This window comes from Semicossyphus pulcher, unplaced genomic scaffold, assembly GCF_022749685.1.
Source record: "Semicossyphus pulcher isolate SPU_LCO1_2020_fin unplaced genomic scaffold, fSemPul1.0.p SCAF_13, whole genome shotgun sequence".
Taxonomy (NCBI): domain Eukaryota; kingdom Metazoa; phylum Chordata; class Actinopteri; order Labriformes; family Labridae; genus Semicossyphus; species Semicossyphus pulcher.
Window position 1 is genome coordinate 26422767 of NW_027211637.1, and position 26863 is coordinate 26449629.

The window sequence follows — 26863 nt, forward strand, 5'->3', positions numbered from 1 at the left end:
ATCCTTTGCTGTCCATATCATGATTAGCAGTTAGCATACACATGCAACATAAGCTAAGAGTCCCGTATTCCTTTTCAGGGCTATGAATGTAAAGCTAATGGGTGGCTGTGTTGTGTTAGCATGTTAGCATGTTACAGCGCTAAACTCCCTCTACACATGCTCAACAACAGCCCCCAAAAATAGATCAAAGTCCCTTAGTTCTTAGCCTGCAGATGCTTATGCTGCGTCTGAACAACGGAGTAGCTGTTGTGTACCGCTTTGCTATGATTGGATAGCAGAATTGATTAACCAAGCAGAACTACGCCCTATAAATCCAATACTATTCAAGATACTACTGTATACTCTGCTTACTATTATGTGCATAAGAACATATCACATAGTTCCAGTGCTTTTTGCGTATGGGTTTCCTGTGGCTGTAAAGTGTGTATGTGGTGGTTTGTATGGTTTTTTCATCGTGGAGTGGAATGATGCTGAGTACAGTAATCCACTCTATGTCTCCTTTGTAGGCGAGACACTTCTCTGTGTCTTGCTCCCTCGCTGACCTTGGTGGGCTGAGTTGTGTGAGAAGCAGCTGCCGGTGAACACCGTGTGAGCGGACTGCAGATACCTAACTTTTACATGCTGCGTGAGAAAAATACAAGAACTCACTCCTGAAGGCAACATTCCCATCCTGCAACCCCTGACTGATAAGGCTAATATGTTTTCCCAGGCCTTAGATTGGGTCATTAACGTGTCAAACTGTTACACAATGAAAAATGTATTTTTCAGATCAGTCGTTATTAAGCTCGCGATAAAGTCTAGAGAAGAATACGGCATGTTTGACATAACACAGGTTATTAAAAACAATCTGTCTTGTAGCGCTATCAGAATGTATGATGCTCATTATGGACTTTAAGAAGCTGGAGCCAACACCTGCTAAGCAGCCAAATAAAGCTCAGAGAGGTTAGCAACACCTGCCTCCTGCAGACACAACTCCTCTCCATCTTCTCTCTCCCACACCAAACAAAATGTACAGGCACCACAGAACCCAGACTTTCCATGTCAAACCCTGGTATCAGTGTTTAAATATTCTCTCCTTGACACACAGTCGAAGAAGCAGAGATAAAGCAGTGCGAGGGGCTCAGGAGGGTGGAGAGGGTCAATTAGCTGTGGAGTGCCCTTTAGACTCCTTGTGACTGCTGCCCTGCTAGGAATGTGTTTTTTTTAAAGACTCGCTTGAGTAGTAATGCAGGATATTATAACAACAAAAGAACAAGTTCAGCAGTTTGAGAGGATGCAAACACTGCAACTCTGGATGATAGCAGAGGTCAGAGCAGCTGAAAACCACGAGGCTGGTGACTGTGTAAAGGATCAAGGCCGGTGTCAACCAGTGTCAAACACTGCGGGCTGCCTGTTAGCATTCAAACAGATAGAGAGATTAAGAAGCCCAATGTTTGCTTACAAACTTGATTCTAAATTGCTATGGAGGTTGTGAATAAATCACATGACCCACCAGGATTCTAAATAATGAGTCGCCCTGACAACCACAGCTCAAAGAAAATCCTCCTGTATATAAAGTGGTTATCGCGAAGATCTCAGTTTTCATTTTCTTTGGCAGCACCTGTGGCGATAAACAGTAATTGCTGGAGCACACTTCCAGATATCCAGACAGTGCTGCATGTGTGACGTCCACGGTTGGCTCCGGTTGTAACTCTTGATTTTCCTGGCTGACGGTCGCTTTCCTTTTCAGACTGTTTGCTTTCATCTGAGCGTCGAGTTTGTTTCTTTTTCTTTGTATTTTCACTTATTGTTGAAGTTGTATCTGTTGTCATCCATCTTTTCTTTGTTTGTTCAGCCATAGTAGATTACTGTTTACTCGCAACACTTGCAGAGAGTGGAAAAGCAGTCGCTTAGCTCCGCCTACCCTCTCTGGCAGACCAACCACTGCTGGCTGATGGAAAACGCGTCACTAACTGGGCGCTTTTTTGTCATTGTTGGTCCAGATACTAGTTTATCGATGACAATCAGTGCAAGACGTGATCATGTGTAAAACACTCGGAGATCTTGATTTTAGGGGAACTTTAAGAGCTAAAGCTTGCTGAAATCAGGCTCCTCCTCTGTCTGTTGTCTCTTAATATGTTCAGCGGGAGTATAAAAACACCAGTGAGAACATTGGATCACTCCTGGCTGTGCGGAGGAGACGTATCAAGGCATAGCTTACATCTCTGGCATACACACCTGCTTCATTGTGTCCTTTGGACCCAGGGCCTCCGGCAGTGGCGTCTAAGAGGAACAGAAAAGAGAGACGTTAGCGGTTGCTGCATATCAAAAGCCTCTGAAATATAGGAGATAACTTTCTCTAGAACGACATTCCTGTGGAACTCGCTGGACTGGATGTGTTGATAATCTCCAATCAAACAAACACACAGAACCAAGCTGGAAGGTCCAGATAGAAAGACTCATTATTTTTCTTTCATTGGGATGGAGGTCAACACAAATACATTATCTCAACCTGCGCCGTGTTACCATTGTCTCCGGTGTTATGTGGGTGGGTGTCAAGTGTGTGTAATGAAGTGGGAGGAAAGAGTATGCAGACATCAGCAAAGGAAAGAACACAGTCTGCTGCCACGCATTCGGTTAAGTGAAAAGGGTGCCTTTAACCACACACTATCCTTTCTTATGAGGAGAGCTGAAAGTCTTAATGATTTAAAGATCGAATTCACTGCAGCGGTTTCTAAAGAGAAATAAGTTTAATCCTTTCTCTTTTCTCTTACAAGAGTATGATCAGACCTCTTTAACCTTCCTCCATGCAGCCTACATTCCCAAGTCTGTACTTCGGCCTGGGCTGTATTTCCTCTTTCTGGCTTTTATGTCTTTATGATCCCCTGGCAGCTACTGTTCTCTGTTTGTTTTCCCAAGGCAATTACTTTGAGTGGATTTAATTCAGAGACATATTAAGTCATTTTTCAAGGCAATTAAGTTGTTCAAATATTTCCCTCCTAATCTGTTAGCTTACAGGTACTTGCGTTGCTATGCCTGGATCTCCACAATAGTAAAGAAAACAGACTTATATGCCCTACATTTCAGTTTGCTAATGTTGCAAACACTTGTAAGATATGGGTACCTAATGCCTATAGGAATGTATTTCTTTGTACAGTGTTGCTGCATTGTATGAACAGCATGCACAAACATTCAAAGTATGCAAAGTAATAATCACATGTCGTGGCTGACACAGTCACACTGTCTGTATTGATCGAGAGGCTGCGATCAACTCCTCACACCACTGATAAACATCTGTTACGCGTCTCCAGGCCTTCGGCAGACAGACTTCGTGGCATGTTTTGTCTGCTCTGCTGTTCAGCCGGCTACGTCACATGACCTCAGCCCAAAATGGCACCGAGCCAATTGTTTAGTCATAAAAAAAGTTATTGTCTCCTCCTGTCTGTTTTGGTGGGTGAAGAGATACATGAGCATCATACATTTTAACTCACTGCAATTTTGGTTCTTTTTAAAGTACTTTTGTTTTATAGGACTCCATAAAACCCTATATAACATTCTTTATTACAATTATGAACCAAAATGACGCATGTTCCCCCGTGTAAACAACAAATGTTGAAAACAAGTGTTCTTCCCGCTCTGTAGACAGGAATTAGGAACTTTTATGAAAGTGAGATCCACATTCATAAAGGTCACAGAGATTTTGTTTTGCTTCCTTGCCATGTCTTGGGAGCAATAAGGACAGGGAGACAGTGTCCTAGTATCTCCTAATGATGACAGCAAAATGAGCTCAGTCTTCTCCCTGTTAGAGGTATCTGCACGTGTGCACTCAGAGAAGGGATTAACAAATGCCTGAGTGCAGGTTAAATCCTGCTAATTGTGGATATTGCACCTCGATGACCCTAGATACTGGGTGGCATTTTGGGAAAAATGTAACTCTCAGCAGCATTGATTGATAACAAGCCATTGATGTGGAATGCAGTTATGAAATTAACCTTGTAATTCCCCATAATTACACAGAGCCATTGTTGTCTGACGTTGCGTTTAGATTGGAAAGCACAAATACTTTAGTAAAGTTATTCTACTGAGTTTCAGGTTTTCCTTAAAATGAAGAGAAACTGACAATAACTAATTATTTCACAGCATTTCGATCAACAATAAACAGTGAAAATTAAGATTAAGATCAGCCATGACTCAATAGCTTTCAGCATTTTACAACAGCTAATGTTAGAATATTACCACTTCTTTGCTTACTGGGAGCTAGCTTAAGAATTGTTAGTGAGCTGGCGATCCATTAGCCAAGATGACAACTTTCCTAATGTATTGTGTAACATGTTTGCAAGAAATTGGTTGAATGCTAACATTAGCTGTTGTCTCACAGTATCTGATGGGTTTACAAAGAAAATCTAATGTTAGATTTCAAAGATCCCTTGCTAAAATTACTGTTAGCTAGCTTAAAATTTGTGCCATTTGCTAGCATTCTGTTAGCTAGAAATTTACACCATACTTTCATAATTTGTAACACAATCAAAGGGGTTTGCTAATAAGCCATTAGGTCAGCTGTTGTCTTACAACATCTCATGAGTTTACAAACTTCAGCTAATGTTAGAATTCAACCAATTCCTAGCTAGCATTACCGTTAGCTAAAATAACATTAAGCTAGAATTCAATTAGCTAGGAATTTACATATTTTCTATTGTACGGTAAATGGACTGTACTTATATAGCGCTTTTCTAGTCTTCTAGACCACTTCACCATTCACACACACCTTCATACACTGATGGCAGAGGCTACGTAAAGAGCTGTCAATCACAGTCATACCCGTTGGCTATGCCACCGGGAGCAATGTGGGGTTCAGTGTCTTGCACTTCGACATGTAACTTGAGGGAGCTGGGGATCGAACCTCGGACCTTCTGATTGAAAGATGACCACTGAGCTACAGTCGCCCCACCTCAGCTAACGTTAGAATCCAACCAATTCCTAGTTAGCATTACTGTTAGCTAAAATAACAGTAATCAAGAATTCCATTAGCTAGGTATTTACATCTTTTCTATTGTACGGTACACAATAGTAAGGTAATGTTAGCTAGGAAGTGCTTGAATGCTAACGTTGCCTGTTGTCTAGTAGTATCAAATGTTGCTAGCTAAAAATATGTGTTGTTTGCTAGCATTCTGTTTTATAATTCGTAGCACAATCAAAGGGTAATGTCTAAGTAGTTACATTTAGGTTAGCTGTTGTCTTACAGCATCTCATGGGTTTATGAACACCAGCTAACGTTTAAATTATGATTAGTAAGCTTATTCTGTTGGCTAAGAATTTACACCGTTTCTATTGTAGGCCTGCTGTGCAACACTCCTCAACGGTAATGTTAGCTAGGAAGTGGTTGAATGCTGATTTTGCCTCGTTGTCTCGTGGTTTCAAATGTTGCTTAACTTAAAATATGGCCAAATTTACTCCCAGAATTTCCCTATCAAATGACTTTTTAGTAGCTGAATGAATGGTTAACAGGGATATGATAACGATTTACAGTTATTTGATTTGTTAGCCTGGAAACAGCAGCATGACATTTAAAAAGGTATTGACCTCCCCTCCACAAACATGACGTCAGCGAAAAATGCTGTTGTATAAAAATTGAATTGTGTTCAATTGAGCCCCTGCTTTTGTGTCGGTATAGTACAAAAGAATGCTCGCAAACAATGCCAATGCATTTATTCATTTTTTTTTCTGCTATTGTGTGTATGCTCTCAAATCTTGTGATTGACCTATGACGAGGACGTCTTTGTAAAAGACTTCTTCTGTAGAACGTGTGAGATAACCTGAATAAACACAAACTCACCTGTTGCAGAGACGACAAGTATAACCACTCCTGTGACATTTTAGAATACGTGTAGTATGTTACGCTGAGCATTTATTCAGCTCAGGTTGTCAGGTCAAACCAGGCCTAAACATAATTGTCAGTTATATTTACTGCTTATTGTAGTTGAAGCTTTTGAGCTCCTGCATGTAAAATATGGCGCTGATATTTGGCTTTCATCAGCAGGAAGTTCAAAAGGCAGCCTGTGAAGATATACAGTCGTCTTTGACCTATTGATGCTCAAAAGTCAAGTAAATTTAGAACCAAGAGCCGCAGCACTTCACTGTGTCTTCCTGTGACTTGGAAACAATTACCTTCCCTTTGTGCGTTCTTCTACAAACTCTTTTGTAAACTGAGCGTGGGTGTCGTGCTGGAGGTGAACAATACACTATTAATAACCTGGGTTTGATTAAAAAAACCTTGTGCTATGTTACCTTCTTGTGTCCCCACACCCGAGCTGCTAAAACAATGGAGAAATCTGCCTCAGTCCGGTGGAAGCATTCTTGGAATATCTGCAAGCTGCTGTTTTGGGGACCTGAGCTGTTTCATAGTTTAGGTGTGAAGAAGTGAACCCCAGTGTCACATAAACACATTTTGGTTTCAGTACAAAATGTATTCAATTTGCTTGCACAATGGAGGATGTTTGCACTTTAACAAAAAGCTTTTAGTGCTATTAAACCACCACGTGTCAGAAAGTCATTAGACGCCAATTTGCACCACAAATAATGATAATAGGTTTCTAGAAGCTTCATCAGCGTCCTCCAGCAGTGATTTCATAATACTTCTGAACATTTACAAAAAGCAACTGACATGTTGGAGGTCTTATTTTGTGAAGCAGCTTCAGATGTATCCCTATATGAGCAATACTTTATAAAGACACCAGTCTATACAAGTGAGTGGTGATAATGATGTACATGGTGATGACACTAAAGTACAATTTTGAGCTACTTTTACTTGACTTGGTATTTCCTTATTAGGCTGATATTTAAAATATTTTGGAGGTAAATATTCATTTTATTTGACAACATTAGTAAATTGTTTTGCAGATTAAGATCATTAAACAGAGATTACGCATTAATGCCTCACTTAATCCAGCAACGTAATACATAGTATTTCTAAAATGGGCAACTCTGCACGATACGTAGGTCTATATTTAGTTTTATACATTTTAAGTCAGTTTTGATGCTAATACTCTACTCTAGCTTTACTTTTTACTCCTATAGTATTGCTTCTTTTTCAATTAAAATATCTGAATACTTCCTCCACAAGTATTTTCATCACTGTCTCATCTCCTGCTCAACCTGTGCACCACCAACCACAGGCTACATACACTTTACAGTACATCCTGTCTGTTTTCATGAACTACTTCTCTTAGGTAAACATTAAAGCAGCATACCCAGCTGATGCCTCTGATGCTCGGTGTTTCCACTGAGAAACGGTCCGGGAACACTCGGTAATAGTGACTCCGAAACAGATGCATCTTGTCTCACATCAAAACAACCGACGAGCAACTTTCCCGGTCAGAAGATCTGCCTCCAGACATTATTCACAGCACACGAAGCTCGACCCACATAACCCTCCTGTTACTGTACAACGACGGCAGTGTCAGCAGCTCAGGACTCCGCATTTTGTCTCACCAAATGTCCACGCAGGTGTTTGTTCTTCGTCCCTGAATCCAAACTCAGAGCCTGTACCTTTCCAGACGTGTCCGCTCAGTGAGGACGGAGTGCGTAATAATGTTCAGCCATCCTGCAGCACAGGCGCACTGCAAAGTTGCGTGTGCGCGCTTTTCTTTGGCTTTGGCAAGGAACTACCCGGAGTCACCAGACCGGCAGCCTCCTCTGGAACTTTCAGCGCCTAATTATCGGCGTTTGATTTGTTTAGCTTGACATCACTGCACTGCGTGTGTACGGACAGGTGCACACTGAACATTTTGTTCGTTATTCGTGAAGTGAATGTGGTGTGTCTGTGTCAGCAAGCTGTTTAAAGGTGACATAACCATGTAGGCTGCCTGTATCTATGAGGTGGCTAAAAAATATCCATACAGACACACAGAAACATATTTTACTTGAAGGCTATTTCTCATTTCCATTTTATACGTTTTTAAATTCATTGATTTCTTCATTCATCTTTTAGCAGCTTACAGTTCTTAAAACTTGCTCTTCGACTAATGCAGTTGTAAAACTTCTACTATATCACTACCGGTAGCCTACCACTACTTCTATATATTGCTACTAGTACTAATACTACTTCTACTATACCACTACTTAGTACTACTACTACTTCTACTATATGCCTACTAGTGCTACTACTTCTACTATACCACTACTTAGTACTACTACTACTTCTACTATATGCCTACTAGTGCTACTACTTTTACTATATCACTACTAGTACTACTACTTCTACTATACCACTACTACTACTACCACTACTAGAACTACTACTACTACTAATACTATACCACTACTATTTTTCATTTACTAGTGCTACTACTTCTACTATACCACTACTACTTTTATTATATCACTACTAGTACTACTACGTCTACTATACCACTACTACTACTACTACTTCTACTACTACTTCTACTATACCACTACTAGTGCTACTACGTCTACTATACCACTACTAGTACTACTACTTCTACTATACCACTACTACTTTTATTATATCACTACTACTACTTCTACTATGCCACTACTGGTACTACTACTTCTACTATAATATTACTAGTACTTCTACTTCTTTTACTACAACTACTAATATTACTAGTAATACTTCTAATACTAATACTTCTACTACTACTAATAATAATATAAATATATGGAATACAGTAGTATTCAATTCATCTGTCTAAAGGATATTTTCCCCATATTAAGAAATAATCTTCCCACCTGTCAGTCTCCACCACTTCTTTAAAGGACTCCATCACTATGTTATTAATTCACATCACTAGCTCAGTTTAGGATTAGAACATCTCTATGTCATAAATGTCAATAAAACCACACACACACACACACACACAAACAAACACACACACTCGACAGGCCCACAGGATCTTAAACTACCTGTCGAGCGGATCACCTGACCCTGTGTATGTTCACATACTGGGTCAAGGTTAGTAAAGGAGGCACGGTGTTCCATGCAGGCACTGTATGTGTGGTCTGTCTGGTCTAGTTAGTATAGAGCAGCCCACGCGAGCTGCAGAACTCTGCGCACACACACACAGTTATCAGGCTGTGCAGCTGCCTGGCTCTGCCCGCTCCGTGGGCTCGCAGATAAACACCTTTAAGAGCAGAAACTGTTAAGGTTGAAGAACAGCACTTGATGTCTCTCATCAATAGTTCAGTTCTCAGTGTGATAGCAGGTGTTTTGTCCTTTGCACGGGTGTTAAACTGTTACGGACCCATTACTGGTTTATGGAATCATAAAACTCACACTGTATATTATACCAGCAGGTGTGATCAGCTGTGAATGCAAGTGTCTAAGTACCGACAAGATTCCAGTGTTTTCCCCCTTGTGTTTTTAAATCTAGCTTGGATTTAATGTTCTTATTCAGTCTGTGTGACACCTGCAGCCTAAGAGAGTGACTTTAATGTAAACCTACACAGACAATAATGTGTCTTATGTATGGTAACACTTCTGCTGCCGCTCAAAATTAAATACCTGAGGAAGAACTGATTTCCAGTGAAACAGGTTTTTGTCAAAGCTAATCAATCATGGTGACAGATTGATGCACACAATAGTGTACATGCCGATACCGGTGCCGTTACCGATGCTGTGTCGGAGATATCACTGGAAGAACAACCCCAGTGTGTGGTTAAATGTTGTGTATTGACTTTGTGTTTTGCAACCGAAGCTCAGACTTACTTCCCACATCTCTGGTGTGCAGCGTCTTGGTGGAGAAAAAATGGATTTGACCAAGTTCTCCATACTGAGGACCTCTTGAGCAGTATCTGTGAGAAACATGGAGAGACATCATATCAGGACTTTAAGAAGTAAGCAGGGGAATGCTTTTTTAAGCCTATTCTTTAGAAACATTAAAGAGAAGTAAATCTGCAGACTGTCAAACAAGGATAAGAGACCCTGTATTGAACGTGACTTCCTGTGCACCTCCAGCCATAACTGGATCATGGTCAACTGTGTCCTGCAGCCTGGGCTCGTTATGTAAGACTTGTTTAAAGCCCGGCTATTGTTCCAGAGCAGGGCTGCCCTTCCTGTACTGAACTCGGTGCCTCAGTCTGACAAGAACATCCATTCTGTCCTGGTTCTCATGCTTTGGTTTGCCCGTTCTTCGAGCTCGGAACACACAGACAGGCAACGCGTTGGAAATGCCTCCTCTGTGCACCTGTTGCACCTGTACGTTTCCTCTGTTTTAGACATAACAGCTTCTTTCTAGGAGCCCTACTCCATTAGTGCGTGTGGTGAGTGAACGATGGATCCCAAACACTATAGAAGTCTCTCTGAATAACAACACTCCCTTTATATCACTCCAGAACAGCTGACACATGACACTCCCTGTACTTTAAAGCTACTAAGAGGCATATCTAATAGAATCCCGCAGAAAAAAACAGTAAGTTCTTACCAAGTTTAGACCTCTGTGGAGTCATGAGGACGCTCCACTTGCAGCTGTCCATAAAAGCAAGTATTTAAAAGTGAGCAAAGTAATCAAAGCACACTACAGACAATCCTGTTTCAGTGCCGCCGGTGAGTTTCCTGCGCTCTTTGAGCCTCTCTGTCTCGTCTAAATGCCTCTCAGGGACTCAGAGATGCCAAATTAAGAATGTTCACAATGAAGGAATCCAGTTTAGCTTCTCATGACCTCCTGGGGGAATGTAAGCTGGATAGTTTATGTGATAAGGAAGGGCATGCTGCTGCATTCTGCATGATAGCATCTGACAAAGTGACTGTTGCGATTGTCTCGTGCGCGCGGCGGCTCATCGTTAAGAAAAAGGTGACTGTTGTGACTGATTTGTGATGGCTTTGCTTCAAGTTTCAAAGGCTTCAGCCACACTGGAGGAGCAAAAGCGACTTCCTGCGAGGCTAATCTCCACTGGATGGGGATAATCTCAGGATTCGGTGAAAGTAAAGCCCAGAATATTCTTGGATGGTAATTGCTTTGTGACCCTGGGATTGAAACCAAAGCTCATTAGTGCTGCAGAATTGATAGATGACCTTCTTTTGGGATCAGAGCATATTGTGCAAAAGCGACGTCCCACAGGAGACACTAATCCAGGCTGCAGACACCTTGAACTCTAATGTGACTCAGGTCCCGGGTCACATTTTATAATTTGCATGCCGTTCAGTTTCACTCACATGCCCGCGTGGCGTTTTGAAAACAAATGCTGCCCTCTATTGAGACCAAAGATGCCCTGCAATCTGCGTATTTGTAAGCCTCAGTCAAGTTTACACATACATCCAAAGAATGTGCAAAAGTATTGTTTTTTAAGGGTTGAATAACTACACTAATATTTTTTATCACCGGATTTTTATGCGCTTATTTTTTTCTTTAATTAAGAAACTAATCATCTCTTTCTTGTCTTGTTTGTGTGTCCGTTTTTCTCTCTCTCTTCCAATATTTATTTTTGTGTGTGTGTTGCTATTTAGGTCCTCCGGGAATGGGAGTGGGATTTCCTGCAACACATCTACGCCCAGGGAAGTGTGTACTTTGCACAACTGTCTTTGTTGTCCCTGTCTAGAAGCATTCACACAAACACTCATGCACACACACACACACATGTTCCTTCCTGTCCCCTGGCCAGTAAGCAGTGACAGATATATTTTATTTGTTTGACCCCACGGTCAAATGAGGACTGAAGCAGACACGTCGAAAAAATTCATTAAAACAAATGGAGGGAATTATTCTATAAACCCACAACACCTCCAGTTTTTCAGCATCGGTTCAACACATGTACCTCATGCTGCTCTGTCACATGGTCATGCTTAGCAAATAGATAAAGTTGTTGACACTCACAAGCCACAAATAACTATATAACATATTATTCACATACTTGCCTTATTTTGAATTTTATTTTATTTTGTTATGATGTAAAATATATCTTAAACTCCTTTATAAAACAATCTTTATAATCTTTATAAGACAATCTTCAATTATCAAAACATACCATATAACAAAGTAATAAATAAAATAACTACAAAAACAATATTAGAAATCAATCAATCTGTTACTGTTACATTATTTAGTATATAACTGATCGTTAACTCACCTCCAGCAAACTCTCGTAGGATTCTTCAGCCCGTCGTCTTCCTCTCTTTTCTGGTCTTCTGCGCTCCCTCCTCAGCTTTTGCTCCTCTCATACGTCCGAGGATGATTTCTCAGTCATTACAGTTGATGTGAGTTGTGGGGAGTGTTGCTGGACACAGCTTCCTGTATCTTTCTGATTGGTCATGAAGAGAGGTGCCCCGAGGCACAAGCTGTGTACAGCAGTGAGACACAGCACTGTGTGTGTGTGTGTGTTTGTGAGTGTAAAGACAGCATCAGAACATAAGCAACTGCTCAGGCTCGGCTTTAGTTTGCTTTCACTTCAGAGCCTCATGTTTCTACTGTGGTTTTATCTCTCATGACAACCTCGACTGCAGCAGAGCTACAAACAACCACAGGATGACTGGAAGGCTCAGTTGCAGAGCACAGATTTCAGCTACATTTATAGTCAAACTATTAACTCTAATAAATAATAAATTCTATTATTTTGCTTTAATTTTTCCTGTAGAGAAAGTCACTTCATGCTTGCCTTCATCTATCATTTTCATTCCATATGAATATCTTGTTTGAAAAGGCAACTTTTGTAAATGTTGTTACTAGTTCTTTTCTCTGAAATAGTGCATTTTGTCTTATATCTTAATTAAATAGTAGTTAGTTTTAATTTATTTGTATCTTATATTATATTAGCACAATACTTCTATTTTGTTCCCTGACTTTTTGACCTTACAAATCATCTCCTTTGATAGATTTCTGTATCAAATTAAATTAAGTAACAGCTGTATTCACAGAGAGCTGCCAATAGCTTTCAGCCAACCAAAAATGAATACTCTTACCATAATTTCACCTTTTAAACCATCAATTTATCCCAGTACATAATAATAACACACATTTTGGCATCCGAGGTCTAAAATTACAATGCCTATTTGTTCCACTAGAGGGCGGTGTGTTGGCAAGAGGGGATTTCCTCTCTGCGAAGATATTTTCTGTAGACGTGATAGGTAACTTTAGGGCAAGTTGATGTGAATACACGAGCGAAATTAGTTTTTTCGGTACGGCAACATAAATTATTTTGTATTTTGAGTGATGCATATTAGTGAACTAGATGTCCAGAGCAATATAGCGGAAGAAGTGTAATCCTCACCAGCTGAAGGCAGGGCTCAACGGTTGTAGAAGTAGGTTTTCTCGATCACAGCGTGACATCTTTGTGGTAGACATAAGATAAACACTTGTATTCCTGACTGCTAGCTAGCAGGAAATCTTAATTCTGTGTCTTGGGGGCTTGTTTGCTGCACTGGGCACACGAATCGACTATTATTGGGCTGTTTCTTAAGCTAGTTTTTCTAACAGTGACAGGCGTCGGTCAGCCGAGGGGACTTTTATTTTGTCGTTTACCTCTCGTGAGTATCAAAAGGATATTAGTTACATAATGTGGCGGCGGCGGTAAGCTGTTAGCTAAAAACTAGGATTTGTTTTCGTTTTTACCCACGACTTTATCTAACGCCTGTAACAGACAAGTAATATTTAACAATGGCATTCAGCATAGTTTACATTAGCATAGGATACGCTACCTTTGGCACCCTGGTTGGACTTTCGGCTTTCCTCATCTGGAACATTGCATACAAACAGCCATGGACAGCGGCGATGGGAGGCCTGTCAGGTATGTAAACACACCATTATAGTGAACTGTCCTATTAGATGTTGCTGTGATGTGAAGGTTTGTCCTCTTTAGATGCCACTGGAGCATTTATTTTTAGGATGCTTAATCCTTTGTACATGGCCTCCTGCACAGTCAAACAGCACAACATAGTCATATCATGAGAAGATGTTGGTTGTATTTCCTGTGTTCTTTTTTCAGTCTCGCTCTTGCCAGTTAAATATCTATACGAAACATTATTTGCTTCACTTGTTTATTGTTCTGTCTTAGCTGGATTAATACTTTAATATAAGTCACATTTTTGCATATGACCAGATTTGTGGCTTACCCCCCCACCCCCACCCCCTCAGCATGAATTAATCTGCCACAAAGAATTACAGTTTCAGTGAATGTGATTAATTTTATCATGTGGCCCACTTTATGTAGCATTACCGGACCCATGTTTGATTCTTAGGCGGATACTATAATGACATTTTGGAGTATTGGCTGATGGTGATTTTTGAAAAAGATATTGCACAACATAAACAACAATCTTGGTACATATCTATTCAAAGAGTCTCATTATTATTACGTAGTTTGAACAAGATACATACAGAGAGAGCAGTTGAAAATCCACAACTCACAACTCTCTGGTTGACTATTTAATGGTGTCAAAAACTTTAAACTAGTAGGCATTTCTGTAATGCAGTGTCTTCTTGGTGGACATTTACACCAGTACAATATATCTGCAAAAAGATAAGGCAGTCAATCTGTTGGTCAATGGACAGGAAGATAATCGGCTATTATTTCTAAAATTTGAAGACATCACCTTTGAGCAAATGGTGATGGAGACTTTTTTCTGACGTTTTATTAACTAAACAATCATTGTAGAAAGTAATACACAGATTGATTACAATGAAAATGAGTCAGTTGCAGCCCCACACAGCATACTGTAGGTTTTATGTATGATGCTCTTCGCTATTTTTTTTAGATTCTGAAATGCACTCAGTAAAAGTGTGTTTGTGTGTTTGTCCTTCCGCAGGAGTTCTGGCGCTCTGGGCTCTCGTCACACACATCATGTACGTGCAGGACTTCTGGCGCACCTGGCTCAAAGGCCTCAAGTTCTTCATCGCCGTCGGTGTGCTCTTCTCTGTCGTGGCCATCGCCGCCATCGTCACCTTCCTAGCTCTCGCCATCACACATGAGCAATGTAATTCTCTCTTCACTATTCCTTGTTTAAAATGGCTCATTTTAGTGTGATATCTAAGAAAACATTTATGCAAGTAACATGCATGCTTTTTGACTTTGAGGACATGAATTCATTACGCTGCTTTTTCTGTCCCACAGCGCCCACTGACCCAAGGAGCCTCTACCTGGCCTGTGTGTGGAGCTTCCTGACCCTCAAATGGGCCTTCCTCTTGGCTTTATACTCCCATCGATATCGCCAGGAGTTTGCAGACATCAGCATCCTCAGCGACTTCTAGTCACTGCTGATTTTACGGACTTTGATGGTTTGAGGCTGCCGGCCGGAGCTGATACAAGAGCTTTGGTAACAAAGAGGAGGAGAAGCAGATATGGCTAGATTAAGAAGTCAGCTGACTTTTACCACACGGAGTGGCACTTGTTGCACTTGCTTAACAAGCTGTGCATTTGTATTGTTACCTGTTCACCGACTTTTTATGACCCACATTATATTCCTGTTAGTGAGTCTTAACCTCTGCTGCTTTTAAAGGAAGTGCTCGGTGATCCATGGGGAGAGATTGCGGTGGTTTTCCCAGGCAGATTTTATTTGGGGTTTGTTTTATTTGTTTAACAACTAACACATACGATGACATCACCACTCTAACATGCTTTTAATTCAATGGTAGGTTGTTAAAGTGAAAGTAAAAATACTCTCAAAGCTGAAATCTTTAGAACCAAAATTAAGACCTTCTTTCTGAAGCCACTCTGCTGATTCTAGCTAAATAGTTTTTATTGAGGTGCTTGAATGTTTTTACCCAAATAAGCTGTTTCATAGTTGCAGTTTTAAAATTCAGATTAGTCATATCTGTAGACGGTCTCTGTCTTAGTGTTCTTAAGTCAGTCTCTAAGCTCCTTTTAATGTCTATAAGAAGTCTGAGAATCTTTGTCTGATTCACACTTTTCATTACAGAAGAACAAAAGGAAACGCAGTCCTGTAAAAAATGTGCTGTTCTTCTTTTCTTTCACCAGGGGGAGACATGCTCTGTTCTGTCGATGGTCCATTTAAATACATGTCATTCCTCCCCAGAGAAAACACAAATGGATTTGATTTAAAATTGCACTTTAGTCTTTGATAATGACGCCCATGTTTTGCACACAAATCCTGTTACAAAGGGGGGAACAATTATGTCCTTTTCACACGTTGTCATCTTTTCCTCGCCCTTTTTAAAAACACTATTTATATGTGTCACTGATTCTACAGTTAGTATGATTTGTGTAACGTGATAAACTAGGCCTCATGAGCTCGTTACAGCTGTTGCTTGTGTCTACCTTTTATCATGAAACGTGTAACTGATTTGTGTTGATGAGAGAATGACGGTGAGGATGCTACCTGTGTATTAAAACTGAACCCATTAAAGTTGCATTGATTGTTAATTACATCACGTTGTCTTCTTGCTGTACAGCCCCCCCTCTGAGTCCACAGCTTATGTAATTCATCCTTGACAGACAGGATGTGTTGAAGTTCTCTAATATTTTAGGCATATTTAAACTCCTCCCTAAGTTTAGCCTTAAAAAGGAATCAAACAGTTGGGTAGCTCACATATCTGGGCCGAATGCTGGCAGACGTGAATCATTGAAGGTATTCTACTTTCTTTTTAGACTCTTATGTTCATGCACAGTCTGAGCTTCTTAACTTAATACTGAAAGTTAAATCAATGTGTGTAATTTTAATGGTCTACTTATGACTTGCTCTGTGTTTTATTTATTTAATCGTAAACGGACAATTTTAGTGATTAATTAATTAATTGATGTTTTGCTCCATCAGCTCCGGAAAAAATTAAGAGACCACTGCAAAAAATGCGTTGGCCATGACATGTAGAGAGAGTAGCTTATTTAAGAAACATTTGGAGTGGTCTCTAAGTTTTTTCCGGAGCTGTATATAAACCAGATTAAGGATCATTTGATGAGTGATGCACCCGTCTTATTGCTGAATGTTGTGAAGTTATTGTTAGATTAATTTTCTGCTTGTTCTTTATGTGAAACTTTTTATGCTGCTGTCTTGGCCGGGACTCCCCTGCAAAAGAGATTTTGTATCTCTGGGATTATTTGCTGGTAAAATAAAGGTTAAATTAAAAAAGATACAAATAATTGACAATAAATGATTAAGAATTTTAATTATTTTATTTATTTTATTTTAGAAAACAGTGAAGAATATTTTTGCAACTCCATCTTTTTATTCCACCTCTCCTATCTCAACTCGAGGTGCAACTGTTTGCCTTAAATATAGAACGCATTTGTTTAAAGTTAGTGGACAGATTCCAGATATCTTAAAAGTTTTTAAAGGCAGATATTCTACAGATGTTCTTATAAAACGTGGTGGACTTGTTAAATCTCTTTTACAGCGTGAAGTTAATTTGACATGAACTTATAGATTTGCTTTTGTTAACCTGGTCTTAAGCAAATATTTTAGCAATCCTCTGACTGGTGCTGATCCCTCACCCTGTGAGGTTAGATCAGGGCCTTGAACTTAATATGCCACTTCAATTCATTAAAACTTAAAGGGCCAGTTCGCCGATTTTCAACCTCAGTCCTATCATGCTATTATGGGGAGCTAACGCCATTACGGTAGGAAAAAAAATGCAATTTGGCTTTGTGCCTTTGGAGGACGCTACCTGCTTCTCCAATGGGCCCTGGAAAACCTCCGCCAGATGACGCGTTTTACGTAGTCTGACGGAGGTTTTCCAGGGCCCATTGGAGAAGCCAGGAAGCTTGCTACACTACACTTCCTCAATCCAGGACGCCCGCCTCCGATGTCTGCAGTGTTTAGTTGAAAAAAACCCACGTACCATATAATGTAATCATTTGTTCCGTGAGGTGCTTTGAAACGCTGCCTGCTCTCCTGTTGTCCCTCCCAGACATTCCGCATTTATAACTGAGTCATGTCTCGTTCAGAATACTCAGGTTTGAAATGTAGACTGCAGACCTGAAGATTTTTTTCGACGACCCACCACCTGCAGTGAAAACGGTAGTATTTCACTCCAGCGCCTCTCGCTGGGCCGTTCCTGTCAGAGGAAGGGCCGCAGTGCACGCCAGCTTTGACTGACAGTGGCTTTTTCCAGGGGCGAATTGCTCCTTTAAGTCCACAACTGCTCAAATGTAAACCTCCATCAGTCGAGCTGTAAGGTTTAATATTCAAATTGTATTTTTTTGTTCAAGGTTTTAAAATTTGAAACTTTTTTCAAGTCTATGCTGTAAAAGAAAAATGACACTGCTGCTACCTTCATGTGATTAATCACTCATAAAAATAACACCAACAGGTATGAGACTCCACACTGTTAATGCTGCACCCTGAGGACACAGTATGACAGAGAATTTTCCATTGTCTTAATCTGCTTCAATTTGTCCTAGTCATGCCTGAGAACCGCCCACGTTACGTGATTGACAGGCCGGCTTATAACCTCCCAGACTTTGACAGAGAGTTTGACAAGAAGAGTCAACAATTCCCCGTCGGAGAGAAAGTGAAGAAACACTTCAGGTACAGAATCACAATGTCTCTCCCTCTCCGCACAGTCAACATGAAGTACATGTCTCCTATCACACGTTGTCTCCCTCTGACAAGCTTTGTGTTGCGATCAAACAGAGGAGGGCCCTGTAGCTACGACTCCATATGAAGTTCAGACATTGTTTATGGACTAACAACCAGACAACCTTCAAAGAGACTCTGTTGTTTGTTTCTGTCAGCTGCTCTGCGAAGAGGCTGAAGGGCTTCTTATTCAGACATCTGCCTGTGCTGAGCTGGCTCCCCAAGTACAAAGTGAGAGAGTGCCTGCTGAATGATGTCATCGGCGGGGTCAGCGGCGGCACCATTCAGGTTCCCCAAGGTCAGTCCAATCCCCTCTTTCTGATCCTTCTGTATTACATTCACTGACTGATGCTAGTTATATGTACTTTTCTATATGTTATCATGATTTAAGTTAAATGTTTCTGCTCTTTCCAGGCATGGCGTTCGCCCTCCTGGCAAACCTCCCTCCTGTCAACGGCCTCTATTCCTCTTTCTTCCCCCTCATCCCGTTGTTCTTCATGGGCACGGCTCCCCAGATGGTCCCGGGTAAATCAGAGTGATTTATCTGCATGTGATGACAGTGATAAGTTGCCGGAGCTGCCCTGAAAGAAAATAGATGTGACACACTTCTCTCTGTGCGTAGGTACGTTTGCTGTCATCAGCATGATGGTGGGAATGGTGACTATGAAGCTGGCCCCGGAGTCGGACTTCAGTCATTTTAACGCCACTCTAAATGCTACAGTAGTGGACAGAGACACGCTGGAGGAGGCTCGCCTGGGAATATCAGCCACTCTGGCCTGTCTAACAGCGATCATACAGGTACTTGCACCTCTAATATCTCTTTTTAGGAGATCGAAATTTAAAATAAATGTGAAAAGTGACACACTGAGATCCACTCATGTCCGTGCAGATTGGCCTCAGCTTCATGCAGTTTGGGTTCGTCGCCATCTATCTGTCAGAATCCTTCATCCGAGGCTTCATGACGGCTGCGTCAGTGAGCGTTCTCATCTCGGTGCTCAAATCAATCTTTGACATCAAGGTGCCACACTTCAGCGGTCCGCTGGCTATTATACACGTGAGTGACCCTTAACAAGCTACATAGAAAGGAAGAATAAATTGCTTATAGCATAGGTAACTTTAATTCTCTTCTTTCCATAGACTGTGATAGCTATATGTCGCAGCCTCCCCGACACCAACGTGGCCTCTTTCTTGTTCGCTCTGGTCAGCATCGTAGTCCTGGTTGTGGTGAAGGAGCTGTGTACACGCTACCGCCACAAGCTGCCCTTCCCCATACCCGTGGAGATCGTTGTTGTGAGTAGTTTATTATTTGTCATTTCTCTAAAAACACAAAAAGAGACTCATAATTAGCTGTGGCTCAGATTTCCTTTGATCTCTGTTCTTGTCTCATACAGGTGGTGGCGGCCACGGCCATCTCAGGCCTTTTGCATCTTCCTGAGACCTACAACATCGACATCGTGGGACAGATTCCCTTGGGGTAAAGCATGTGTTGTGTAACCGGGGGAATCTGTGCATCTCTTTATGGTTGACCACCAACAATTCTTACCTCCAGTACCTCCATGTTAGTTCTACTGCTCTCTCCAGCTCCTGCACAAATAAAAGAAATATACAAAACTTGAATTTGCTGAGTCTGCCGTAACTTAAGGCTAGCAGCTAAGTCACTTGATGACATTGTATTTCAGTGACAGTTCGTAGAAATCCATATTTAGACAGATTTGAAGAGATTTGTGGAGAGCTAAAGATATATACAAAAGGGGAGAGGGGAAATTAAAGTGGAGAGTCTCTGCACTTTAACGCACATACATACTGTAGTTTGGATGTCTTCTTAGTCAAATGTAAACTATAACCAGGAAGATTTTGTGTTATTATAACGAGACAACTGGACATACAAGTACATACAGACTGTTGAAGTGGTTATCTCGGAAGATTGTCTTTGGCGCCACCTATGGCGATAAACTGTAATTGCGGGAGCACACTTCCCAGATATCCAGACAGTGTTGCGTGTGTGACGTCCACGGTTGGCTCCGGTTGTAACTCTTGATTTTCCTCGCTGACGGTCGCTTTTCTTTTCAGACTGTTTGCTTCATCTGAGCGTCGAGTTTGTTTCTTTTTCTTTGTATTTTCACTTATTGTTGAAGTTGTATCTGTAGTCATCCATCTTTTCTGTGTTTGTTCAGCCATAGTAGATTACTGTTTACTCGCAGCACTTGCAGAGAGCGGAAAAGCAGCCGCATCAAAATTACTTTTTACCACACATTTTCTACCTTTCCATTGACATGTATCTCTTTGTCTCTTTTTTCTAGATTCCCAACCCCGGTCCTACCAACAGTGAGTCAGTGGGAAGACATGTTGGGCACGGCTTTCTCCCTGGCTATCGTTGGGTACGTCATCCACCTGGCTGTGGCCCGGACACTGGCAGCAAAGCATGGCTACGATGTGGATACCAACCAGGTAGAAAACTACACATCAGTAACACCTGTTTGAGACGTGGATTTTATTCCTTTTACTTATACCACACGAATGATTGTACAGGAAATGTTGGCTCTTGGCTGCAGCAACTTCCTCGGCTCCTTCTTTAAGATCCACGTGATCAGCTGTGCATTGACTGTAACCATGGCGGTGGACAGCGCTGGTGGATCATCACAGGTGAGTGCTATGCTACGTATATTAGAGTTCAGGTGTTTAATATAAAGGATATGGACTATACGAGTCGATGAAATCCCACACTGCCTCTCTGTGTCTGCCCTCTCACAGTTCGCCAGTGTCACCGTGATGATGGTCGTACTGCTTACAATGCTTGTATTGGGGGTCTACCTGAGACCACTTCCAAAAGTAGGTGGAAAAATTTAACAAAATAATATCACAAAATTACAGTAGAGGTTAAAGAAATATCTGTGCATGATTAGTTACCTTTACAATCGTTGTTCCTTCAGTCGGTGCTTGGAGCCTTGATCGCAGTCAACCTGAAGAACACGCTGCTACAGCTCTCTGATCCATATTACTTATGGAAGAAGAGCAAACTGGACTGCGTAAGCCTCGGATGCAATATTTCAAACCGTTTTAAAGTCCTTTTTCTCGTATTTATTTTAACATGTTGCTCTTTTGTTTGCAGTGTGTGTGGGTTGTGACATTTTTGGCCACGTTCTTGCTTGGCTTGCCGTATGGAATTGCTATCGGAGTGGGCTTCTCCATCCTGGTGGTAATATTCAGGACGCAGTTGTGAGTAAACTCCATGGAAGACAATGAGTATAAAGTGTATTTTAATGTGTATTTAACTTTTTAAATATGTGTTCCTTGCAGTCGTAATGGTTCGGCGTTGGTTCAGATTACAGCAACAGATATCTACAAAAACCCGAAGATGTACAGCGAGGTTTGAAAACTTTTTCTTACGCATAACTTTTGTTGCACGTGATGTCAGGAGACTTATGTCTTCATTTTACCTTCACAGGTCAGGTCAATAACAGGCGTGAAAATACTGAACTACTGCTCTCCATTATATTTTGCAAATGCGGAAATATTTCGCCAGAGGGTCATCAAAAAGGTAAAGTGAAAGATCTGTAACTTCAACCAACTATGAGGAACTTTTCTGCTAATAAAACAGGTTCTAAATGACCTACAAAAGCAAACCAGACTATCAGCTCCTTTTCTGGATAGTCCCTGAAAGATCAGAAGTTTACATTTTCCCCGGAAAGGTTTCATAGTGTGTAGCATGTTAGCCAATTAAAGGGAAGTAGAAGGAGATTTTTCTTTAAGAACACTGAATGAGACGTATAGCTTTGTCCACAGGGGCTGCAATAAAAGTAACTCATAGCTGTTTTCATTTTAACCGGGTTTGATTGAATGTGTTCATGTAGTGTTTGGGTGTTCGTTTATAGACCGGGCTGGACCCTAACAAACTCATCCTGGCCAGGCGGAAGTTGTTGGAGAAAGAACAGAAGAAAAAAGCAAAACAGGAGAAGAAGGACAAAAAGGCAAGAAAGAAGAATCCCGGCTCTTCGGTTAACACGGCCGTTCAGGTGGGATCATATGACACATTACACTCACATATATTACCTCATCACTTATAACCTGACAAAAAACCTGTCTTGGGTCACAATTCAATTACCAAAAGATTGTCTGAAGTACAACCTTTGACCTCTTCTGTACACCTTTCTCTATATATTTTCTGTAGACCATATCTCAGCTTGAACTGCAAAAGGACTCTGATATTAAACAAGATGGAGGTGCCAACAAACTTGAACCGTCCCAGGGCTTTGTCAACTTTGGCTTCAGTGACGTCGAGTCGGGCAAGAAGGTGCCCGACGAAGAGTTGCCCTTCCACACCCTCATCCTCGACTTGGCAGGGGTCTGCTTCATTGACCTGATGGGCATCAAAGTCTTGATGAAGGTTAAACGCTTGTAGTATTTACTCTTAAAGAAAATGGTTCTATGACACCCCTAAAAGGTTAAACAAGACCCGTTTTGCTGCTTGCATGAAAATGTTTTTAGATTTCAGAACAAAAGTTTTCGTTTGATTGAATTACGACAAAAACTTAACAATAAATATAATATAATAATGCACAGCATGTTATAAATTTGAGGGATGTTACACACACAACCACAGTAAAATGATGCATCACCAACATGGCGAGCAGCACCACTGGCTTACTGGCTACACGGCTAATGTTAGCTAGCTCATTAGCTTACTGAAATCAAATTATTTTATAAGGATGAAGATTTGTGGAGCAGTTATACATTACTATACTTATCATATAGAGCAGACTGACAAACCTAGTTAATTTAAATTGCATTAACTTTACAGGGAGGTTTCAGTTGACGGTTATAGTTAGCTAAAATCAACAAGCTAACGTTAGCCTACTCGCTCTTAGTTCTACTCTTAGTTAATTTTCACAAGCAAAATCTGAGCTAGTTTCAACGGCAAGACGTTTCAATTCATGCTTAAAAAGAAAACAGAAGCAGTGACAGAGACATGGCCAAATTAAATATAAAAGACGTGTAAATAAAAAATAACTGGATTAGGCTAATAAGGTTAGCAAAGACGCCTTGTAACATTGCTATGGCTCTCCTCTCCAGTAGCCTGTAAGTCACACAAGGGTTCTTTAACTCTAGCTTTCCTTTCTAAACCTTTTTTTAAATAACTTTCAGCAGTGTGGGTGTATACAGTCATACTTATTGTCTTTTTCTTCTCTTCCAACACAGATGAACTCAAGCTACTCGATGCTGGGCATCAGACTATACCTGGCAAATATTCAAGGTAAATCATTTCACACTGGTTGGCTCTACTGAAAGGTTGTCATGGAACAGAGATCTAGTCATTCATTCAACATTAAGTCTTTAAAGGACACTGGTAAAAAAAGAGTATAACTGCAAGTCAGAGATGACATTTCTAAATGTTTGCCACATGGTGCACGGGCTTTACGTTTCCACATCGTTTCTGCTAACCATTAAGCATCAAACTGGTGTTCTTCTGTTGCCAAATACAGGCCAGTTGTGTTTTCGTTTTATTCTCTTGCACAACACATAAATACCAAGATGAAATCACTTGTTCCACTGTGCTCCACTCCTTGTGTTTTATTTATTTCTTTTGGCCTGCAGCTCAGGTGTACGAGGAACTGAAGGCTGGAGGAGCGTTTGATGACAGAAATATTGCCTACAGTAATCTCTTCCTTTCTGTCCATGATGCCATTCTGTTTGCTCAACAACACTCTGAAGTCTCCCCGGAGGTATGATACAGTCCTATCATCTTATAAATACATCACATACAAACACAGGCTGTTTGAAGGTGCTAAGGTCAGGGATATCAAGAGGGATTAAGAAGAGGTGAAAAGCAAGATTGTTGGTCCAAGTAACACATTCCTCTGTTAGCTCACCTCATCTGGTTCAACAAGGGATACCAGAAAGGCCACCAGGGACTACAGGTGATGTGACACACAAGTCCTTCAACAAAGTTATGAGTTTTGGCACCTTTTCAAAACTGGTGGATATAAAGAAATTAAACTTAAATGTAGATGTGGTGGAAGAGCCGAAATGCATCATTCCTGTATGTAAAGTGGGTGTAACATCCAGGTTAAAACAGGGAAGTCAATGCAGATGTGCCAAAAACCTGCACTCTTTCTAATATGTCCATGGAAAAATGTTCCTTCACTCACTTGATTTATTACCTTGTTAAATATTTTCTCAATGAGCTCATGGTGTCAGTCACAGTTTTCTTCAGTACAACAATAGCATATTTTGGCTGTGTGTGATGATTGAGTAAAACAGACAATACAGCATTGTATGCTCTCGGGTGTGGTTAATCTGTGATTGAAACCACAACTCCACAACTCAGTGGGAGAGGTCATGATGGTGACGACTAAGCTTCCATAAAACGGCTACCAGAGTGCAATTTCATTCCGCATATTTACGTGTTTTCTTTCAAAACAGGAAGCCAGGGAGAGACTTGTTGTAAATATGGACTGGCTTTTACAGCAGCCAATAGTGCTGATTAATAATAATAATAATAATAATAATAATATTAAAGTTTCTTCATGTCGCACTGTTCTTAACAAGGTTACAAAGTGCTTCACAAAAAATACAGAAAGATGAAAGGACAGCCTGCGTCCACTAAGGGCGTTTTTTGCTCTGGCAGCGCCCACAACCTCAGTTTCGGAGGGCTTCTCATCTGCGCTTACTGTTGCTAGGTTACGAAAGTTGTCTGGTGGCACTTCCGCTTCCCTCGGTAGTGATCATTAAGTCTGTTTAAAATCGCTCTGTATGCTTCATATTCGCTTTTACTAACAAAGAAAACATAAAAACGATGGAAAGGAATCGTGACCTGGCATTAGCAGCAGACTAACAAAGCTGATATCTGAAGTCCCGCCCCTTCTTTATTTTGATTGGTTGGTGAGGGAGAAGTGACATTGACGAGCTCACTCGTGTTCCAAAAGTTGAACTATTTTCAAATGAGAGCGCTGTGAGCGCAGTGACAAAAAACAGCTGACGCCGATGCCGTTTTTGCACCGAGGACACTGCATTGGTTAGTGGACACAGAATTCATGAAAACCTTCCTGTAGAAGAAAGTTTTCAGAGAGGATTTAAAAGAAGCTAAAGTTGTGGCCTGTATTGAGAGCTTCAGCAGAGAGTCTGGGGGCTCTGACTGCAAAGACCCGGTCACCTTTGGCTACCAGTTGAGATTTAGGAACAACCAACAGAGCTTTATCCGCTGATCTAAAAGAATATTTGAACACAAATGGAAGTGAGGACCTGTAACTGCTAGCTAGCTCGTAGGTTCTATGGGTCATGTGGGAGGGACATTAACAAACATTGGCTGCTTTCCCACTCGTCAAAAAAACTATTTACACCCGCTAACCCACGACTTTTGTGCTTAGTGGGAAAGGTTACAATCGGCATTCAGACCCGGGTCAAATGACTCTGCAGTAGACCTGGGTAATTATCGCTTCAGCTCGGCAATGATGGGAACACAACACCTGTGTTGACACACTAATCTCCGCCCCCTTTCTGGCACGATGTTATGCTGGTCGGTAACTTCTGCGACTCCTCGTCATCTCAGCTACAAATTCTGCCCGTCTCCGTCCGAGCAGCGCTCGAACATCATTCCAAATTTATCAGTGCAGAGTTTAATAAATAGACCACGTAACATCTTCACTACTTACTTACTTTCTGGCGCATTTGTGACGTCAGACGGTTACACAGCAGAAATGAGGCCGAAAGGAGGATACTTCACTGGCAATGGGAAAAGAGACAATCGGTTTTTATTAGCAAGTCTTCACGAGTCTGAAAAACCCACGTCAGCATGCTAATTTTTGGTGGTAGAAAGTGATTCATGAGTCATCAAAATGTTGGTATTTTTATCACGAAATGTCAGACTCAAATAAACCTAAATATTCTCTTTATTTGCTGCAGGCAGAGAAAGAAAGAGAGGAACTTGCCCTCTACGTTAATGAGGAGATGGATCTGGAGCAGGTATGTACAAAGTTTCACATGTAAGCTTTTTAAAAATGACAATACTGCCTACTTTCTTTTACTCACCATGAAGCCAGTATGTGATATCTAAGTGTAGTTTTTCTTTTACAGGAAATGTTTTGAGCACTGATCACTGCAGGGAAGATGTGCAGAGGAAACATGCAGAAGATACGAACAATAATCCTCAATGTTACTGTTATTTGTGGCAATCTACGTCAGCAAAATGTATTCTGTGCTTTATCTTGTATCTTTTTACTAAATATACTTATTAGCAATACTTGACACCGCTGGCAGGGGGTGTTACATACCCGCACCTGAGACCCCCCGATAACAAGTGAGGGCAGAGCAGAACAGGAGAACTCTGAGGCTCAGTTCGCCCACCCCTCACAGTCACCGTGGAGTGAACCTGCTGACTGCGCACCCATACAGAAGAAGTGGTGTTGTAATTAA

General features: G+C 41.0%; 3 protein-coding genes across 4 annotated transcripts in view; 2 read left to right on the forward strand and 1 right to left on the reverse strand.

Moving 5' to 3' along the window:
* The window catches only part of rapgef3 (Rap guanine nucleotide exchange factor (GEF) 3), a 28162-nt gene extending 15894 nt beyond the window's left edge, over window positions 1-12268 (reverse strand). The window contains exons 1-3 of one of the 2 annotated variants that reach the window (XM_069659787.1): window positions 12061-12268; window positions 9704-9789; window positions 2218-2262 (exon numbers count right to left, since the gene is read on the reverse strand). In XM_069659787.1, coding sequence (XP_069515888.1) covers window positions 2218-2262; window positions 9704-9766 — 108 coding nt within the window. In that variant the 5' untranslated portion in view covers window positions 9767-9789; window positions 12061-12268. Of the gene's footprint in view, window positions 1-2217; window positions 2263-7226; window positions 7522-9703; window positions 9790-12060 lie in introns of those variants that run through there. The other variant, XM_069659785.1, reaches the window with a different exon arrangement.
* Window positions 12269-13295: 1027 nt separating this feature from the next.
* slc48a1a (solute carrier family 48 member 1a) lies at window positions 13296-16305 on the forward strand. Its single transcript, XM_069659788.1, has 3 exons — window positions 13296-13713; window positions 14732-14899; window positions 15037-16305. The coding sequence occupies exons 1-3, from the start codon at window positions 13584-13586 to the stop codon at window positions 15171-15173; spliced, it is 435 nt and encodes a 144-aa protein (XP_069515889.1). The 5' UTR covers window positions 13296-13583; the 3' UTR covers window positions 15174-16305.
* Window positions 16306-18281: 1976 nt separating this feature from the next.
* Window positions 18282-26585, forward strand: LOC138590116 (solute carrier family 26 member 9-like). Its single transcript, XM_069660679.1, has 20 exons — window positions 18282-18406; window positions 18613-18752; window positions 18869-18979; window positions 19077-19252; window positions 19344-19508; window positions 19592-19744; window positions 19846-19928; window positions 20755-20902; window positions 20984-21097; window positions 21206-21283; window positions 21385-21480; window positions 21564-21670; window positions 21752-21821; window positions 21900-21992; window positions 22327-22467; window positions 22623-22838; window positions 23651-23705; window positions 24047-24174; window positions 26354-26413; window positions 26525-26585. Exons 1-20 carry the CDS (start codon window positions 18282-18284, stop codon window positions 26534-26536), a joined length of 2271 nt encoding a protein of 756 aa, XP_069516780.1. The 3' UTR covers window positions 26537-26585.
* Window positions 26586-26863: the final 278 nt, after the last annotated feature.

Coding starts and splice junctions, on each gene's coding strand:
- LOC138590116 (XM_069660679.1), top strand. CDS start 18,282: ATGCCTGAGAACCGCCCACGTTACGTGATTGACAGGCCGGCTTATAAC. Junction 22,468..22,622: donor CGGTTAACACGGCCGTTCAG/GTGGGATCATAT, acceptor TATTTTCTGTAG/ACCATATCTCAGCTTGAACT. Junction 22,839..23,650: donor GCATCAAAGTCTTGATGAAG/GTTAAACGCTTG, acceptor CTTCCAACACAG/ATGAACTCAAGCTACTCGAT.
- slc48a1a (XM_069659788.1), top strand. CDS start 13,584: ATGGCATTCAGCATAGTTTACATTAGCATAGGATACGCTACCTTTGGC. Junction 13,714..14,731: donor GGCGATGGGAGGCCTGTCAG/GTATGTAAACAC, acceptor GTCCTTCCGCAG/GAGTTCTGGCGCTCTGGGCT. Junction 14,900..15,036: donor CGCCATCACACATGAGCAAT/GTAATTCTCTCT, acceptor TCTGTCCCACAG/CGCCCACTGACCCAAGGAGC.